The sequence below is a fragment of the Protopterus annectens genome, chromosome 1.part2 (assembly GCF_019279795.1).
Source record: "Protopterus annectens isolate FY-2018-M chromosome 1.part2, PAN1.0, whole genome shotgun sequence".
Classification (NCBI taxonomy): Eukaryota; Metazoa; Chordata; order Ceratodontiformes; family Protopteridae; genus Protopterus; species Protopterus annectens.
The window spans coordinates 211,674,258-211,693,458 of record NC_056727.1 but is presented as its reverse complement, the minus strand read 5'-3'; the positions used below and the strand labels follow the sequence as shown (position 1 = coordinate 211,693,458).

General features: G+C 40.4%; 1 protein-coding gene across 1 annotated transcript in view; it reads right to left on the bottom strand.

Annotated features, from left to right (window-relative positions):
- Positions 1–3,068: 3,068 nt before the first annotated feature.
- UGP2 (UDP-glucose pyrophosphorylase 2) overlaps positions 3,069–19,201 on the bottom strand; it is a gene marked incomplete in the record, with an annotated part of 652,430 nt that continues 636,297 nt past the window's right edge. The window contains 1 exon segment of the mRNA XM_044055543.1: positions 3,069–3,574. Coding sequence (XP_043911478.1) covers positions 3,467–3,574 — 108 coding nt within the window.

The window sequence follows — 19,201 nt, the reverse complement described above, 5'->3', positions numbered from 1 at the left end:
TGCATAACTGGAAATTCATCCCTGGTTTGGCACCTATGTCTCTAATGCAAACAGGTAACCTGTAAATGGTTCTTCTGTCAGGGCCATGGTTACACTTATCAAGGGTATCAGAACTTATGAAAGATTTGTGATGCATGGTAAGGCCCTTTGTGGTTGTTAGCCTAGTAAACACCTACGAACCTATATTGGCTATGACGCCAACAACAGGGCTCACTGATGTGCTGTATGTAATTCACCAAATGTAGGTGCTGTAAACAAGGGGAGACTGTCCCTCTTGAAAGGCCTTTGAGGGAAAGACAGCAAGAAAAAATCATGCAACTTTCAGGTTCCCGTCTGGATGCAGAAATACATTATGTTAATTGGAAACTGATACATCAACTGCCATAGTATACTACTGAATATGAGTAGGTTCAGAATTTTTACAGAAAATGTTACATAAATATATTGTGTTCTGAAGAGCAAGAAAGTGTTTTCCAAATAAAGATTCTGTGTTGTAATTGGGATGAAGGTAATTACTACTGTACCATGAAAACATGTTCTGGTCATATTCCATTTGGGTGGATTTAAAGTGGGATTATAAGCAAACTGCAGGAGTGATTTGGAGATGGATACATTGAGTTATGACTAGCAAGTTAACAGTTCAAAAAGGTACGACCAATATTGGTTTTAATGACAGTTGCTAAGAAAGCAATTCTAGACATTGTACAGATAATGGTTGAAATAGATAACTGGGAGAGTCAAATTTCAAAAAATTATTTCAGGAAATAAATATGTTGCAAGATGGTTGTCGTAACATTTGTATAAATGTGAGTGCTCACAAGAGGAAATGTGGAAAACTTGTGTAATCCTAATGTTAACTAGTGTCCTTTATAATTTATGACCTTATTTAACATTTTTTTTATGATGCAGGAAGTTCTTCCCATTATTTTGTTCAGATACTGTCCATATCTATGCTTGCAAAGTTTTGCTTATTGAGAAATATTTACCTTCTAAAACAGCAGATTAGTAAGTAATTTCAAAATGCTAAGCTGATTTGTTAGACTGGTTTGTTAAATCAGGTATTATGGATGTTATATATATATATATATATATATATATATATATATACTTATGCTCGTTTTGAGCAAGAGATACAAGTTGACAAGGTGGTTTTTCAAACGCTTCTTTTACAGCTGACAACTGAAATAGAATCTAAATTTTACTGATGGTCAAGTATGTAATAGAAATTCAAGATCCTGTACCAATCTACATGTGAATTATTTTATTATATTTGAATGATGCAATGCTGATTAAAAGTGTATTGTTCTATTGGCTTTGGACACTAACACTTTTAAAACATTAATTCAGGGTAGCTATTATGTTCATAAACCTGATTGTCACAGGATGGGTTCTACGTTAAAATGGGTATTGGACAATGACACCCAATGGTACTAACAAAATATATCATCTCAAGACATTTCTGGGTAGGGACTGTTAAATATCAGAAAAATCAAATAATCTTTGCACTTGACAGGGACATTAGCATTGTGTGAAGAATTCCCCACATATATGCAAGCTCTTAAATATTTTCCTAAAAATTATATCTTGCATGGGTCAAGCAAAACACTGGTCATTCCCAAATGTAATGCATGCGACAGAAAACAATGTACATTAAATATGTATATGTATACACACACACACACACATATATATATATATATATATATATATATATATATATATATATATATATATATACACATATATAGAAGCATAGATGAAAATAAATGTGTTTGCTTAAATAAAGACATACATGCTGAAACTGGAGGCTGTGTGCTTCAGTTTAGTTCACCTTTTGCTGGATGACAGACATGCATCAGTCTATTTTTCTCTACCCAATGCTGACCACCACTTGGTCATTTCTATTCTCTAGCTTTTGTGAGTTAACTGACATACAACAAAAGAGCTCCAACTCTGGAAAGTTGCTTCAAACACTGGTGAAAAGTACTGGAGGCTGTTGAGGAAGCATTCAATAGTGCGCAGAAATAAAGCTCGACTGTAATCTCTGAATTCTCAAGCTCTTTTTACATTTGCAAACTTAATGCAAGTCTCGTCTCTCTCAGTCATGTGTGCTTTGTATTTGTTACAGCAAGAGACTTAACTCATTTTACTCTCTTGTACTGACATACAATGCTCTTCTCTGCAGTGACAGCCATTCAAAAGGTTAAGGTAGGCAGGTAATGCATAACACTGTGGTTCAGGAAACAGGCAAACAAAATTCTAGATGTTCATCCTGAAAAAGCACTGGGGCTCAAAGAAAGATGCTCTCGATATATTCAATAATTTTTAAATGTCAGACTGGACTGTTATAGAAAACCTCAAGAAATGGTTCTCACTCAGTAAGTGTACAATCTAACTAAGGAAATCTGGTGTTGAAGAAAAATATACAATGAATGAACCGATGATGGTAGAACTTGACAAGCTCCATTCTGGACTGGACTGCCTTTGAAGACTGTAAAATATAACTGGGTTGGTGGAGTTACTAACTATTCCAGAAATATAAAATTTACTTACCCCCATGGCTGCACTGTCCTGGGGGGGGGGGATCTACACTAACTCTGGCTTAAACCTACATGTGCAAGTAAATAATTTTTAGACATTACCTTTCTGTTATGTGGTCTTTGTAGTACCACTGTATATGCAAGTTGTGTTTACAGGTTGTCAATTTAGTTTTTTTTTTATATACAGGGTATCAATTTAGTTATTGTGACTATGCTGCAATAACATTTTCTGAAACTTATTTCCGTAGAAATCTCAGCAAGCGAGCAAATCTCTTTCGCTGGCTTGCATCTACTAAAATTTTAGTTCCTTCGAGAGTTAAAGGGTACAAATCTTACATATTTTTCAACCGGAATTGAGCATAAACAGGCAACAGGGGTTTGCCAACTTGCATTTGTGATTAAGAGACTGCCAAGATTATGGTGCTGCTAACAGATGTAATTTATCACACATGCTGTATCAGGTCTTTACAGCACTCTGCTTTGAAGTGCACGTTTCTAGTCCCATTATAAAACAGAAAAACAAGGTCAAACACTGAGGTACTCATTTATTTTACATAATATATTATACATTAACTTTCTGATGTACAGTACATGTGTAAGGATATCAACAAAGCTCAAACACTATTGCACATTACATTATTACACTGTGCCCAACCAAACTTTCTTCACAGCCCATACTTGGTTCAGGACATTGTTTCACACAGCTAACACCTAAGTCGCTTCATCTGGGAAGGTAGCAAATAAATATTCCACGCAAAAACTGCACAGCAGAGTACAGTTAACAGGTAAAGATGAAATGTAGTCAGGTTTTCACATGTTGTGATATAAATTGGGCAATGTTGTCATTTCATAAAGGTGGAATATCTATGTAGTTTAAAAGCATACAAATTCATAAAATGATCAAGGTGAATAAATATAGCTGCTTGTTAGTGGTCCAAGATCCGCAAATTGCCCGATACAATCTTATTTTCTAGGACTGCTCCTGCTGGAATATCAATCCGGTCTCCATGGTTGGCAATGATGATGACTGTACCCTGAGGGAAAATAAAAAGACAAATAGTTGCATATCAACTTTCAAAAAAGTCCAGTGCAGAAAGTCTATAGTAACAGAACATTAAATTCTGCCTCATAAACATTCTACTTTAGCATTAGAAAAACTTATTACTCCAAAAAAACAAAAAACTGAGAATCAGTTTCAAAAGGCTCATTTGCCTACTGTAAGGGGACTTTAAAAAACTAAAGCTGCAGCTAAAACAAATAGTACAGTATCAAAAAAAAACACAAAAGGCTAGGCACCAAAAACCTCCACAGCAATAAAGACTGAAGAACACAATGATAAAAAGGCTGCTGAGGATAGGCTCCAGAGTTTCAAATAAACTTAAAAGATGCAAGGAAGTCTCAGCTGAGCAGTACTACTTTATTATAACTCACACAAGCGCTTTCACAAATGCTTCATCGTGTGTGTGACTGCAAGCAAGGGGCAAGTGTGTGCGTGTGTGTGACTGCAAGCAAGGGGCAAGTGTGTGCGTGTGTGTGTGACTGCAAGCAAGGGGCAAGTGTGTGCGTGTGTGTGACTGCAAGCAAGGGGCAAGTGTGTGCGTGTGTGTGACTGCAAGCAAGGGGCAAGTGTGTGCGTGTGTGTGACTGCAAGCAAGGGGCAAGTGTGTGCGTGTGTGTGACTGCAAGCAAGGGGCAAGTGTGTGTGCGGGTGACTGTAAACAAGGGGCAAGTGTGTGACTGTAAGCAAGGGGCAATGTTTAGGTTCCTTTAAGAATGCCTGCATTAACTACTGTTCACTGTATAGGGCTGCACTTTTTAGCTTTGGCAAATGTGGGGGCTTATTTGATATAGAACTGTATTGCTTGTAGTGTGGTGGAGTTTTACTGAGCAGAAGAGACAGCGTCATTTAGTGCTTGTGTTCACACAGACAATTAAATTAGCCTGCTGTTTATTCTGTGAGACTAATTTTATTTTTTTAAATGGTTCAGATAGGATGGTAGTGTGTAGCTTGTGCATTTACAGGGCATGGTGTGTGTGTGTGTGTCTGCAAGCAAGGGGCAAGTGTGTGTGTGTGTGTGTGTGTGTGAGAGAGAGAGAGACTGCAAGCAATGGGCAAGTGAGTGTGTGTGACTGTATGCAAGGGGCAAGTGTGTGTGTGTGTGTGTGTGTGTGTGTGTGTGTGTGTGTGTGTGTGTGTGTGTGTGTGTGAGAGAGAGAGACTGCAAGCAATGGGCAAGTGAGTGTGTGTGACTGTATGCAAGGGGCAAGTGTGTGTGTGTGTGTGTGTGTGTGTGTGTGTGTGTGTGTGTGTGTGTGTGTGTGAGAGAGAGAGAGAGAGACTGCAAGCAAGGGGCAAGTGTGTGTGTGTGTGTGTGTGTGTGTGTGTGTGACTGCAAGCAAGGGGCAAGTGTGTACGTGTGTGTGACTGCAAGCAAGGGGCAAGTGTGTGTGCGCGTTGACTGTAAACAAGGGGCAAGTGTGTGACTGCAAGCAAGGGGCAAGTGTGTGTGCTTGTGTGACTATAAGCAAGGGGCAAATGTGTGACTGTAAGCAAGAGGCAACATTTAGGTTCCTTTAAGAATGCTTACATTAACTACTGTTCACGGTATAGGGCTGCACTTTTTAGCTTTGGCAAATGTGGGAGCTTATTTGATATAGAACTGTATTGCTTGTAGTGTGGTGGAGTTTTATTGAGCAGAAGAGACAGCGTCATTTAGTGCTTGTGTTCACACGGACAATTAAATTAGCCTGCTGTTTATTCTGAGAGACTAATTTTATTTTTTTAAATGGTTCAGATAGGATGGTAGTGTGTTGCTTTTGCATTTACAGGGCATGTTTTGTGTGTGTGTGTGTGACTGCAAGCAAGGGGCAGGTGTGTGTGTATATGTGCATGAAACTGCAAGCAAGGGGCAAGTGTGTGTGTATGTGTGACTGCAAGCAAGGGGCAAGTGTGTGTGCGTGTGCGTGTGTGTGAGAGAGTAACTGCAAGCAAGAGGCAAGTGTGTGTGTGTATGTATGTGTATGTATGTGTGTGTGTGTGTGAGTGTATGTATGTGTATGTATGTGTGTGTGTGAGTGTATGTATGTGTGTGTGTGTGTGTGAGTGTATGTATGTGTGTGTGTGTGTGTGTGTGTGAGTGTATGTATGTGTGTGTGTGTGTGTGTGTGTGTGTGAGACTACAAGCAAGGGGCAAGTGTGTGTGTGTGACTACAAGCAAGAGGTGGGTGTGTGTGTGTGACTATAATAAGCAAGGGGCAAGTGTGTGTGACTACAAGCAAAGGGCAAGTGTGTGTGTGTGACTGCAAGCAAGGGGGAAATTTTGGCTTTTTCCAGATGTCTTGTGCTGCAAAGTTCATACATACAGCTGAGTCAGTAGATTTTACAAGGAGCTGAGAGCTGCAGGGGCGCAAAAGTTAAGTGCTGCTTTTGCTGTCTGCTTGCATTGCTAATAGCATAACAGGTAGTGTGTACTTGCTTTTGATGCAGAAGGCTGTGGGTTCTACTCCCACAGTACACAGATGCATTGCTGATACTGTACTGTGTTACAAAGGAGGTGGATGACACTGGGTATCTTCGCCAGAAAGGAGTGTAACTATGAACCCATTATCAGTTTGCCATCCATTCCCTATTACAATATTACTAACTTAGGTTTTAAATGCAAGATAGGCAACTTATTCCTCAAGGGTAACAGGCACTTTATTTGTAGATGAAACAATGAAATATAAAGTTGTTTGCTAGGAGCAACCTCTTCATTAGTTACAGATCTCTTTAATGTGCATTTATTTACACAACTTTTACTACTACAGAGATTGTGCATATGTACGGATACTGGTGGACTGTAGAAGTCTGAATAGACTTATGATGGAAATGTTCTGAACTGGTCAGTTTTGTCATTATTGGTGCATGCATTTTGTTTCACTGTTTACTGGAAAAATGTTCAAAACAAATGTAAAACACCCACTAAAACTGTACTGTATTGTACAAGGAATATAATTTAATACAATCAGGAAGATGTATGAAAGAGCATGTGTATGTTTCGTGTGCAAGGGGCCTGTGATTTGAAAACAGCCTAAACCTAAAGTTAATCTTTATCTGCCACTGGCAGAATGTATTTTCTTTGAATGTGGGTTTCAATGATGTTTCAATGAATGTGAGTTTCAAGGGCAGAGAAGTTTTAATGCCAAGTCTCTTTTCATTGTGAGACTGCATTGCTTGGTTTAGCAGATATCTATTAGTATTTGCGCTGTAAATTTGCAAAATAAAACTTTCAAATGAAGTCCAAATCATCGCAGAAGGAAAGCAGTCAGCACATTAGTGTTTATGGTAAATGGGGTGAAATAGCCAAGTAATGGGGCTGCAGGGGGGGGGGGAGGCTCCATTCACCATTATTTTGTGAGGGTGGAAGGGTGGAAAACTTGGACAGCCCCGTCTGAACTATACCTCTCAACTGTCCAGATTTTGCTTCTTATTTTTGGTTTGTTCCTCATGAAATTTGTGGTGTCATGGTAAATCATTTAGGAATTAATAAATGACAGACACAGCGTTTCAGACTTCATAAACTTCCGAAAAATGCATGCTAAAGCAAGACCTGTTCTATCAACTGTCTCAGTTTATACTAAAGCAATTTTTAGTAATGTTTTTATGCTCACCCAATCTATCTGGCCTTGTCCAGATTTCCTGCATTAACAGGTTGAGAAGTACATGCAAATAAATAGCTTTATTGACTTAGGCATATCAAAACCTCTCAACTGGCCCCGATTTTTGGCTCAGAATGTTGCTCTTCCAATAATCCCTCCGCAAAATTGCAATTTTGGAAGAAAAAAATGGAGGGTTTACAATTAATAAATAACTGTAGTCAGAGTTATAGATTACTTTTATTTCAGAAATGCATGTAGATTATTTTCTCAGCTTATCAAGTTGCAGTACTAATATTAAAAAAGTGTCCCTTCTTTGACAGGTTCCCAGCTGTATTGTGTGGCCATTTTACATTTTTGCATCACATTTTTGGTCTATTTTTCAAAAAATTGTGTATTTTTTGGCAAATTAGTGGCAAATCATTAAATACTGAAGTTAGCAAATGAAAGGCATTTCAGTTTCAGATTTCATACCCTTCAGAAAATTCATTCCAATGTAAGACCTACTATTCTATTATCTTTGTAACTGTATAAGAGCAATATTTAAAAATTGTCCTTATTTTTGTGCTTTTGTCCCACTTCTATGTATGGCTTTGTCCAGATTTCTTGCTCTGAGGTTGAGAGGTATGACAAATGTGTCAGGCCCATCACAGTCAGACATTTCAAATTTTGACATACTTGTTGCACCCCACTTCCCCATGTAGTGACTCTGGATGTGTCCAAGCAAGGCAAGAAGCATGTGGGCAATATAAATGTGGAGTATTCCCCCATCCAAGGTAGACACAAGTACTACAGTGGCTTTTCATCTGGCCTTGATTTTGCAGAATGTTCTGGTTTTCTGTCATATTTTTATACTGTTGATTTATGCTTATTATTCAGAGATTTACGCATATTGTTCAGAAAGTTCCTGTTGCTCTGCGTTTAAGTAGCAATGCTTTAATGACCATCAGATAAGCTGGTCTGAGATTGTAAGATGCAACTAAGCTTTAATAAGCATACTGTTAAAGAATTACCAAATTTGAAAGCCTTTCGTTTGCCATGCGGAGAATACTTAGACAGTATTTGTAATAAAGGACAGGACTACATTATTTTAAGAAGCTCATTACATTTGTTGGAGACTTGCAGTCATCTTTGCAGGCTTTACCTCCAAACTAAACAGAATGCCAATCTATCATGTGTGGTCCATATCCTGTGCAGTAATCCTTTAAGCAATGTATGTTGAGCTCGTTTCTTGTTTGCTTTTCATTTTTTACTCTGGTCATGTTTTCCCCCTGAAGCAAGTAGATAGTTGTCAGGCAACAGGTCTTTTTATGGATAAGAAACATTGCTACAAGTGGGGGGTATCACAGATATTGCTACTTTCAGCATGTTACTTGGTACTTTAATAAAGCTGATTGTAAATTATAATTAGAACTGCAGTGCAAGGAGAAGTGGTTTGAGTTGAGTGCTGCTTGTTTCTCATTTACTTGATTTTGACTGGCATTCCATTAATGTATTTAAAAAGTAATTTATTTTTTCATGCCACACAACCTTTTTGTTTCCATCTAGATATTAAGTAAGCTGTCACGCAGCCAATGCATTGAAAAAAATTTTTTTCTTCTACACTTCATTTTGCCTTGATTGGACTGTCATAATGATGGTTTGACACCCAGGGCAGCGTATTTACTTAGTTACATTTTTTTGTGGTTTTAACACATTTGGTTTATTGGAGATGCAAACTGGTCCCACACTGCTGTTGATTGCTCTGGCTCCTGGTGCCTTGCTTGGTGCCACTACATGTCATTACTGTCACTGTAAACTTGGCCTCCTTTGCCAGTGTACACCATGCCTGCATTTCCGGACCCCCTCTTGTTGCAGCCTCTCATATCTTACAGTTGTCTTAGCATTCATGCTATTTTGTGATATTTTCATTGCTGTGCTAGCCGTCATGTGAGTCAGGAAACCCAAGGATGCCTGCTGTGTAATTTTTTTATAGTCATTCACAGTGACACAATTATGTACAGTATGCCAAAAGTGATTCTGCTTAATCTGTGGCTGCAAGCACAGTACACTCAGCCACTGTTGGTCACTAGAGCTGTGCATTACACTTACATTGATGCCACTTTGTGTGAATATTAGTGCTGTACACTGCCCCAGGTCTGGTGGCACTGACATATTTATACCACACATGCTACACCTGCTTGGGATGCCAACGTTTGTGGTTTCTGTCCTGATGGTATGCCGATTGATAGCTGATATTGTAGTGTCTAGTACTTTACAGTAGGATGTTGCTGTGTTCCCGAGAGGGTCATTCTTTGTAGAAGATACCTAGTAATTACCAATCTGTGTTAAGCTTGCCATGCAATAACGTTTGCAATGTATTCAAGGGCAACACGTATTGTATTTCTGGATGAAAGACTGCCGTATACAGTTTTTCAGTAACGGCAACCTCTTTCACCAATCACAGACCTCTATGTGATATTATCCCCATCAATGTAACTTCTGCAGGGATTGTGCATACTTGCTGAGTGGTGGATTGTATTGACAAGCTTGAGTAGACAAGGAAGCGGTTTGTAATTGGCCATGTTTTTAATTAGAGGTTGATACATTGTGTCATTGGCATGGGAACTGAAATGGCAAGCCTGTTCTCATTGTGGGACTGTTGCTTTTTTACCAGAGGCCTAACAGTACTTATGGAATGTAAAATCCCAAGTGCAGCACTCTTGCCACATTGAATCAGACCATGTGTTAACAGTACTTCAGTCACACTGCCCAATATTCTGTATTCTAAACCTACATTTGCCTATTACCACAATGCATTCAAAGGACATGGAGGCCTACCTCTAGATTTGTTTTCTAACTGGAGCCTGTAATTCTTAAATGTCAAGTTTTAGTTTTACTTTTAGTTGCAGTTGACTTTCACATAACCATTCCATTGTGTGGTCTGGGTTGTCTGGAAGATCATCTGCTTATATTTGTGCAACTGCATTCAATTGCTCATGCTACGCCTTCGAGACTGCTGCTTCTACTTACATTCCTCTTTTGTAATGTCATTACATGCCTTACGTTACACCTAGTTATAGCTTACTTGACCCATTAGCGAACTGAAACACGGTCACTGGCGTATTCAGTGAGGGTGCAGGATTTTTTGCCAGTCTGCCGTATATATGGATGTAGACGGGCATGTGAAAGTGTGGAAGCTGAACAAATTTCTTTCTTTTTTCTGCTCGGCCTACTCACAGGCATTTCTTTGGCTGTTTATTCTCTCCCACATTGTCACAGCTCAGATGGCAGGGCACAGTCAAAGGGGTGCAAGACAGGGCTATCAATTTCAGCCCACGTATCGATCTGGTGACCCAAGGAAGCAGCGCCGTGCATGCACCAACAGTGAGAATGAACAGCCTTTCTCCCGACCGTAATTACAGCAGTCTGTCAAGTATGACATGGTGCTTATGTGGCTAATGCACAATGATGCCCACGTCGTGTGAATGCCTTTGTCGTGTGCCATCACCGCGAGCAATTGAAAAATTAACCGAAATAACTTCAGCCTCGGATCACACAGCATGCATAACTGTGCATCCACAGTTTGAATCGGCCTGCCTTTATACACGTTTTACAAATTATATTCAGGCTTCAGTGTATGCATATAGGGCATTTCCGCCTAACAGTGGACAAACAGGCAAGTGTGTGCGTGTCTGTCTGTGTCGCACTTGTCCATATGTAATGGCAGCAATGGTCTGTATTTCAGGTTGTACTGGTTGGTGGTATACTGTGCATATGTGTTGTGGGTGCATAACAATCGAAGGCTGGAATGTGGAAATCGAATGGTGCTTCCCACTTGTGTCGTGTCACAAATTCGAGCACAGTTTCCATGTGAAGATAATGATGACTCTTACACGGGATTTAAACCTTTCGAGGGACTATGGATTTTTTCCGAACACTGACATGTCAATTGATGAAGTAGTAGTATAGCTGCACAGTGTTGTTCACAATTGAATGAGAACATGGATTTTACTTTTACGAGCCCATATACCCTACCCATATTTTGAAATTTTTGTACTAACGAAGTGTGTGAATCATTATGACTTGGATGTTTAATGCTTCATGTGTGTGCTTCTGTCTACCATTGCCTAAATTAAGAGCAGTGCTCTGAGAACAGTGTACATAGTTACAGGCCTTTTCACTTTTGTATAAGATCATGGTGATTGAGTCATTCTACAGCAATTTTTGCAGAACTTGCAGTCCTTGGTGGATATCAACCAGTGCAACTGTTACATTTAGTTTGTCTGCATGGTGGCCACAGGAAGAATGGTATGTTTTCATAGACGTGGGTTTTAATTCTGTACTGGTTCTGCCACACCACATATGTAAGAGTAATGAACATAGCTGGCATTAGGCACCCACCAAACCCGCTGCTGCGGGGAGCCCCCGATTATCTCCCCAGGTATGAGGGCCCCCATATGAAGCAGCCGCAGGTTTCAAAATCACTTCCAATCCTTGTTTGGCGCCTCGTTCATTTCGGCAGCGCTGTCGCACAATTCTGCCCCCCCCCCCCCGAAAGAACTTACTTTCTTGATGGCTTCTGCCCAATCAGGTCCCTTGCTTTACTTGTTAGCTGCTCTCAATCAGGTCCGCTTCAGTGAAGCAAGGGACCTAATTGGCTGTAGAAATCAAGAAGCAAGTTCTAGCTTCCTGATTGGGTTTACCTTAATATGTGGTCTGTTGGGTCAGTTCTTTTGATTGTCGACGTTAGGCAAATATTTGAACTGCCCAGATTTTTAAGAATATTAAGATTTTTGATTTATATTTTTGGTTTGTTCTTCATAAAATTTGTGGTTTTCTTATACAGTAATGAGTACTGAAGTCACTAAAAAATAGCAGATACATTTAAGTTTTACACTTTATATCCTTCAGAAAAATGTATGCTAAAGCAAAGTCTGAAAGCAAGTTTGTAAGTTTATATAAGCTATATTTAAAAATTGCCCCTATTTTTAAGCCTTTGTACCCCTATTATTTTTGGCTTTGTCCAGATTTTTCATGCTAAGATGTTGAGAGGTATGCTGTGAGGATGGATGGAGGATGCAGGTTTTACTGGAATGACACTGGAACCAGCAAAGCAGCTCAAATAAACAGCCCTTGTAAGGGCAATTTCTAAAAGATCTGAAAAACTGTCCTTTTGAGGGCAATTTAAAGGGGCTGAACAGGTCTGGTCTGTGTGTAGTAGAGGCAAGCAGAGGATTAGTAGCAGCCTTCTATCAACTGCAGAAAAGGTAAGTTGCTGGGTTTATTTTTGCTGGGAGGGGGGGGGGGGGACCTAGGGAGAGGATTGTAAAACTTTTTCTGCAGAGTTGTTACACTAAGATGATTTGTGTGTGTGTGTGTGTGTGTGGGGGGGGGGGTGAAGGGCTGTGGTTGTAACAGTTTTATCTTTGTCCAGAATTCTTCTGCTAAGAGACTGAGGAAGGAAGGCTTGTTTGTAATTAATGTCCAGATTTGATGCAGTTTTTTGATCTAGTCTTGCATGAGAATATTCAATATTGCATTTTTGTTTTGTGTACAATTGGGCTGAAATATTGGTAGAGGGGGGATAGACTGCAGTGGTGGTGCTGCGGTAGCATTGTCACCTCACAGTTAGATGTTGCCCGTTAGATTCTCAGTTAGAGCATCTTCTGTGTAGCGACATGCGTGAATGGGCGTTGCTTCGTTGAAGGTTGTGTGTTAGGCCCGGCACCCCAGTAAGTAAAAATCTACTGCCAATCATTAGCGGACCGGAGTTCCGCTGTGGCGACCCCTAACCGGGAAAAGCCGAAAGACAAAAACATTGGTAGAGGGGGGATAGTGGCTGTAAGAATGCTGCAGAATATCCCGATGTTTTAATGTATACCAATGCAAACCCTGTTCTGCTAGTTTATTTTATGTATACCGGCAATGTCTATAACTATGCCTGATGCTACACCTTTGTTCTATGATCATTTTTTGCTCTGTCCAGAATTATTGTGCTGAGAGGTTGGGAGGGGAGTTAGTGGCTGTGTGAATGTTGCAGAATGTACAACTGCTGTTTTAATGTATACTAATGCAAACCCTGTTATACTAGTATTGTGTACACCGGCAGCGTTTACAACTATCCCTGATGGTACGCTTTTGTTCTATGATAATTTTTTGCTTTGTCTAGAGTTATTGTGCTGACAGGTTGGTGGGGGGGTTACAGTCTGAGAATGTTGTGCAATATTCAGATGTTTGCCTGGTATTTATCTATTTTCATTAAAACATGTGGGGTACGCAATGCATTTTACTTCATAATCTAGTATTCCAGCATCTATATTTGCTGATAAGCACATTATTTTTATGTTATGCCTTTGTGTTTTTATTTTACTTTCACTTCATCCAGATTTATTGTGCTGAGATACTGGGGGGTAAGGGCTGTGACAATTCTGCAGAAGATACTGATGTCTTAATGTGTGTCAGTGCAACCCCTGTTCTACTATTGAAGTTGATCATAGCAGAGTTTCAAACTATCCCTGATGTTATGCCTTTGTTCTGCATTTTTTTTTTTTGGGGGGGGTTGTCTGGAATTGTTAAGCTGTGAGGTTAGTTTTTTTTTTTTTTTTGGGCTTTGTCTGGAATTGTTAAGCTGTGAGGTTAGTTTTTTTTTTTTTTTGGGCTTTGTCTGGAATTGTTAAGCTGTGAGGTTAGACGAGAGAGGTAGGGGCTGTTTGAATGTTGCACAATGTTTAGATGTTTGACCTGCATTTTGGTCTGTTAGTCATCAAAATGTGAACTCACACAATGCATGCTACTGGAAAAATCTGTTATTCTACCATCCTGCCCATCTTTATTAGTTCATAACCACAATGTTTTAAACCCCCTAATGTTACGTCCTTGTTTTTTTTTTTTTTTTTGTACCTCCTCTAGAATTGTGCTGAGACTTTTGGGGGGACTAAGAGTTCTGCAGAATGTAGTGATTATTGTAACGAATGCTAATGCAATCCCTGTTATTCTAATATCTTTCTAAGTTTATCATAGCAATGTTTGTAACTATCCTTGATGTTACACCTTTGTTCTGCAGTTTTCAGCTTTGGAATTATGCTGAGAGATTAGAAGATTAGTAGGGGCTGTGAGAATGTTGCACAATGTCCAGATGTTTGTTAATTTTGGTCTGTTCTTCAAAAATGTGGGGTCACACAACGCATGCTACTGCAAAATCTTATTCTAGCATCATTATTAGTTCATAAGCCCAGTATTTTAAATTCTTAATGTTCAGTCTTACTGTAGTGCTGTCCATCATATGTGTGGGTGACTATGTCCTGTCTGCGAATCTGTGTAACTGTCTGCCTCATGTCTCTGTCCTGTGGGAGGGAGTCTGTGTGGGTGTCTGTGTATCTCTACAGGACTGGCTACCTTGATGCTGTACAGAGGCTTGCCATAATGTAACAACATTACTACTAAATGCCAGTCCGTGTGTGTATTTGTGAGTGGCTACCTTGCTGTGGTACAGGGGCTTGTCGTAATATAACATTAGTATTAAATGCCAGTCAGTGTGTGAACCTCTGTGTGGCTACCTTGCTGGGGTACAGTGGCTTGTCATAATTTATTGGTACTAAATTTTATTTATTTAACATTTGTTGACCGGGAAAGTCCGACTAGGACAGAGCTTATTTTTAGCAGAGGCCCAGGGAGAAATGCTGCAGAAGCATGTCTTTGGAATGTGGGAGGAAACCACACAAACGCAGGGAGGACATGCAGAGACTCCACACAGAAGGCACCCCAGCTGAGAATCGAACCAGAGAACCTCTTGCTGGGGGGGGGGGGGCAGGTGACAAAGTTAACTGCTGCACCACTGCGCAGTCCCAGTCAGTGTGTGTGTGTGGGTACCATTGTGAGTGGCTACCTTACTGTGGTACAGGGGCTTGTCATAATGTAACATTGGTACTAAATGCCAGCCAGTGTGTACCTTGACATTTCAAGTCTTTTTAATGGTCTGAATGTAATAAAATACACAGTGATTGCTAAATGGTGCTTCATGAGCTTGATAGGGAAAGAGGCGTGATGGCAATATGGTCACACTTTTTATATTCTCCTGGGTAGGGCCCCCAAAACAGTAGTACCGGCCCTGCTAATGAATAATGAATTCCTAAGGCTTTTGGCTGCAGCAGAGTTACTATACGATTACTATATTCAAAGCTTCATGAATGCAATTATTTGTAGCACAAAGTGGTTTTGGTAAGGGTACGTTAATTAAAAATCCGTTTACATTGCTAACGTGCAACGGTAGTGTTTTAAATGCCCTGGTTTGAATAAGAGCAATTGTGTCAACAGTGCGTATCATGTATAGCCTGGGAACAAGGACAAACATTGAATGCAGAGCAACTAAAGGGAGTGACTGACGCAGTAATTCTTGACTGTGTCAAATGAAGGCAGCCATTATTAAAGTGGGATATTTCATTGAACATGGATTAGAACCATTGAAGTCTTACTGTGGTACAGGGGCTTGTCGTGACGTTATCATGCAGTCTAATCAGTTTACCATGAATGAGTTTTGTGATTCCTGCGTGCGATTTGATTCAGTAGTTTTTTTTTTTCAGGTGATAGTCAGAATGTCATCCTGCTTTGCCATCAACTGTAGTATGTACCAAGACAATCTGCCACAGGGGGTATCATTCCATCAGTTTCCACGTGACATCAACCTGTGTAGACAGTGGGTGATTAACTAACTGTGGTAGAGATGTCGGTAGAATACCGAAGTTTGTTAAAGAAGTGCTGAGTAGTCCAAAGCCACGACATTTCCTGTACTCCAAACATTTTGAGGAGAGCCAGTTTCACCTTGACTACCAACATCAGCTACTTCCGGATAAGATGAAGCCAAAGCGTCCGATTCGGAGATTAATAAAAGGGGCAGTACCATCAATTTTCACTTTCTCGACCAGCAATGCAAGGACATCTTCAGTACATAGGTTGCGGCAGAAACAGCAGCAAAATGTAAGAACATTGGTGGAGCACTGAATGGTTTAATCAGCCTTTTATCATTTGCTTAGTGGGATACTGCCACTGTATGCATCGTTGCAATTTTCAACAGTTAATGGATGTACTTTTCCCTGCAGCTTATTGAAGAACTAAGTACAACGCAGCCTACATTGGAAGACATTGTGACAGAGCAATGGTCTGTCCAACGCAAGGTGTGTAATTGTATTGTCTCCTCAGCATACTAAGCATTACTCACTACTCAGGTGAATGTAATTTTAATGACCCCTGTTTTGTTTCTGTTGCAGAGTAATATGCATGTAAAACTACAGAAGAGAAGTGAGCCCGATAATGAGGCGTCAAGACACAATGTGGTGCAAGACCAAATGGAAGACTGCCAAGCGAGTCAAGAAGCTGTAGAAGTAAGTTTAGATGAAACCATAGTGGAATATGTAGTGGTGGAGAAGCATTTACTCTACTGGTTAGGTTATGGGTGTGTGCGGAATTCAACGAATTCTAAATGAAAATTTTTGGCTGGAGTTCATTACAAGTCCATTGAATATATTGACGCAGGAGCACAGCAATCCAAATGCTTATGCTGTCATGACTGAGATATGGTGTGTACAGTGTTAAGTAATGCAGTTTAACATTTGTGACATTAGTTGAGCATTTCCTGATTTATTGTTAATTATGTGACTGCAGGTTCAAGAGACAGAATTATATGAAGAGGTAGTTGAAGGCATGGAAGTCTATGCAATGGAGATTGGGATTTGCAGTCGGGCTACAGTTGCGTGCCAAACTTTTGCCAAAAGAAAGGTAGCAACATAGCAGTTCAAGCCAAGTTAATGGACCTTGAAACGTGACCATGCACTATGATTGCTACAGCTGTACAGGTTCCAGAAGTAGGAGTCTCACCACTGATAGACCACACATACTTCAAAAATTCCAAGGTTGTACAAACAGAATGGAGTGAGCCCAGACCAGAACAGCACAGTTTCACTAATGGCAATCTACGCATGAGTGAGAGTACATGTCACAATCAAAAGGATGAGAGTTGCACTGAAGAGGCCGCATGTAGCTCCAGTGTGCACACATCTCTGGAGATGAAAGCTTGCAGTACTCCGGTCAAACTATACATCAGGAAGTCCATAACACCAGCATGCATAGCAGCTCCTCACTTTCGCAGTGGACAGATGATGATGAAAAGGATCCCGACTGGTTCTACACTTTGGACAACTTGTCTACATCAGAGATGGAAGACAGAGTGCTGGAACAGGATGAAGACGAGAACATAAGTGAATCAAAGTTCATTGTGTTTGAGTCCTGCCTGGATTGCCTGTTAAAACTGACCTGTCCACAATGCCGAGGAAGGGAAGAAAGTGAAGTTGGGATTGGGAAAGTCAGCCATTAATAGGCTGAATGCCAGCTGGCAATCTTTTACTCGCATCGTCTGTACTTTTCAGTGGATGTATGTATGCACATATAGCACGATTCTGTGCACATCTTGGACTGGAATTTATAAGTGAAACCACATTCTATTCTGTTCAACGAGAGTATTTGTTCCCAGTTTTGCAGCATACTTGGACAAAGCATCAGACTCATCTACTAGAAGATACAATGGGTAAGGAATTAAGGTTAGCTGGAGATGGGCGGTGTGATAGTCCAGGTTATTCTGCCAAGTACTGCTGCTATAGCATGATGGACCTAGCCTCTGGATTCATTGTTGATTTTTGTCTGGAGCAGATCTGCAGCGGTGTATCCTCGGTTGCACTGGAGAAGACGGCTTTTAAGAACTGCATGAAAAACTTGCTGGATAAGTATGTGAATGTAAGCCTTGTGGCTACAGACATCCTGGGATACGTTTTTTGATGTGGACAGAATTTCCAGAGGTGGATCATCAGTTTGATGTGTGGCATATGACAAAAAATCTGACTAAGAAAATAACTGAAGCTGGGAAAAGGAGAGGCAAGCGAGAATTACTGCAGTGGTGCCACAGTATTTCCAATCACTTGTGGTGGTGTACTGGAACTTGTGAAGGGGATGAAGTCATACTAGAGGAGAAATGATGGTCACTGCTGTACCATGTAACGGACCAACATGGTTGGGGTGGTGCCACAAAGGTTTCCTGTTGTGGACATGAAATGCCCCTCATCAATGGAGATGAGACAAAGTGGCTGGAAGAAGATGATGCATGTCACAGTGCATTAAAGAGAATTGTTGCAAACAAATTTCTCATTAAAGATCTGAAGCACATCACCAAATTCTGCCACACTAGTGATCTTGAGGTGTTCCATGCATTACTGTGTAAGTATTGCCCCAAGTTTGAGCACTTTAGTTTTGCAGGGATGAAAGCAAGAATCATACTTGCCATCCTGGATCATAACGAGAACCTTCATCGTGAGCAAGCAGTGGTGAGATTCCCTACAAAGTCAGCAGCAAAGGGAGAGCTTGCGTATCGCGTGGTGTACCCGTAAGCAAAACAGGATTGGGAAGCCAAACCAATATTTGCGAAGAGAAAGTTTGACTACATACATGACTTGATGTTGGAAGTTGTAAAAACTAAGTGAGGCATCTTGGAAACGCAATCCATGTTTATACCCGACATACCAAAGAATATTGCTAGGTATGAACCTCCTGAGAAGACTATGGTGATTGCGAGACATATTTCACAGCACAGTTGCTACTGTGGACTGGGTAAGTAAATTGTGACCCAATACTTTTTCTCATTGACTGTAGTGAGCTATTTAGGGTATAGGGGTAGTGTCACTAATCATCAATAGCTGGGGATCTTATCAGTCCAAATTGTTGGAAAGTAAATTAACAGTAATATGTATAGGAGGACTGCCACAATATCCACGATCAGCCCTTACTGGCCAATTCAAAGTGACACGGATTGGGATGCCCCAGTGGATTCTGTACTGCTTCAGAGATCTTCCTGGACCTGCCCACTGGTGGGGCATACCTGAAGCACCTGTTCGCCTATTTCAAAAGGCAACTTTGCTGGCATTGCAGCAGGACACCAGAATCAAATTCAGTGGCAACCAATGCCTTCTTAATGTCTTGCAGGGGAAATTTCTGTGTGCTTTCCA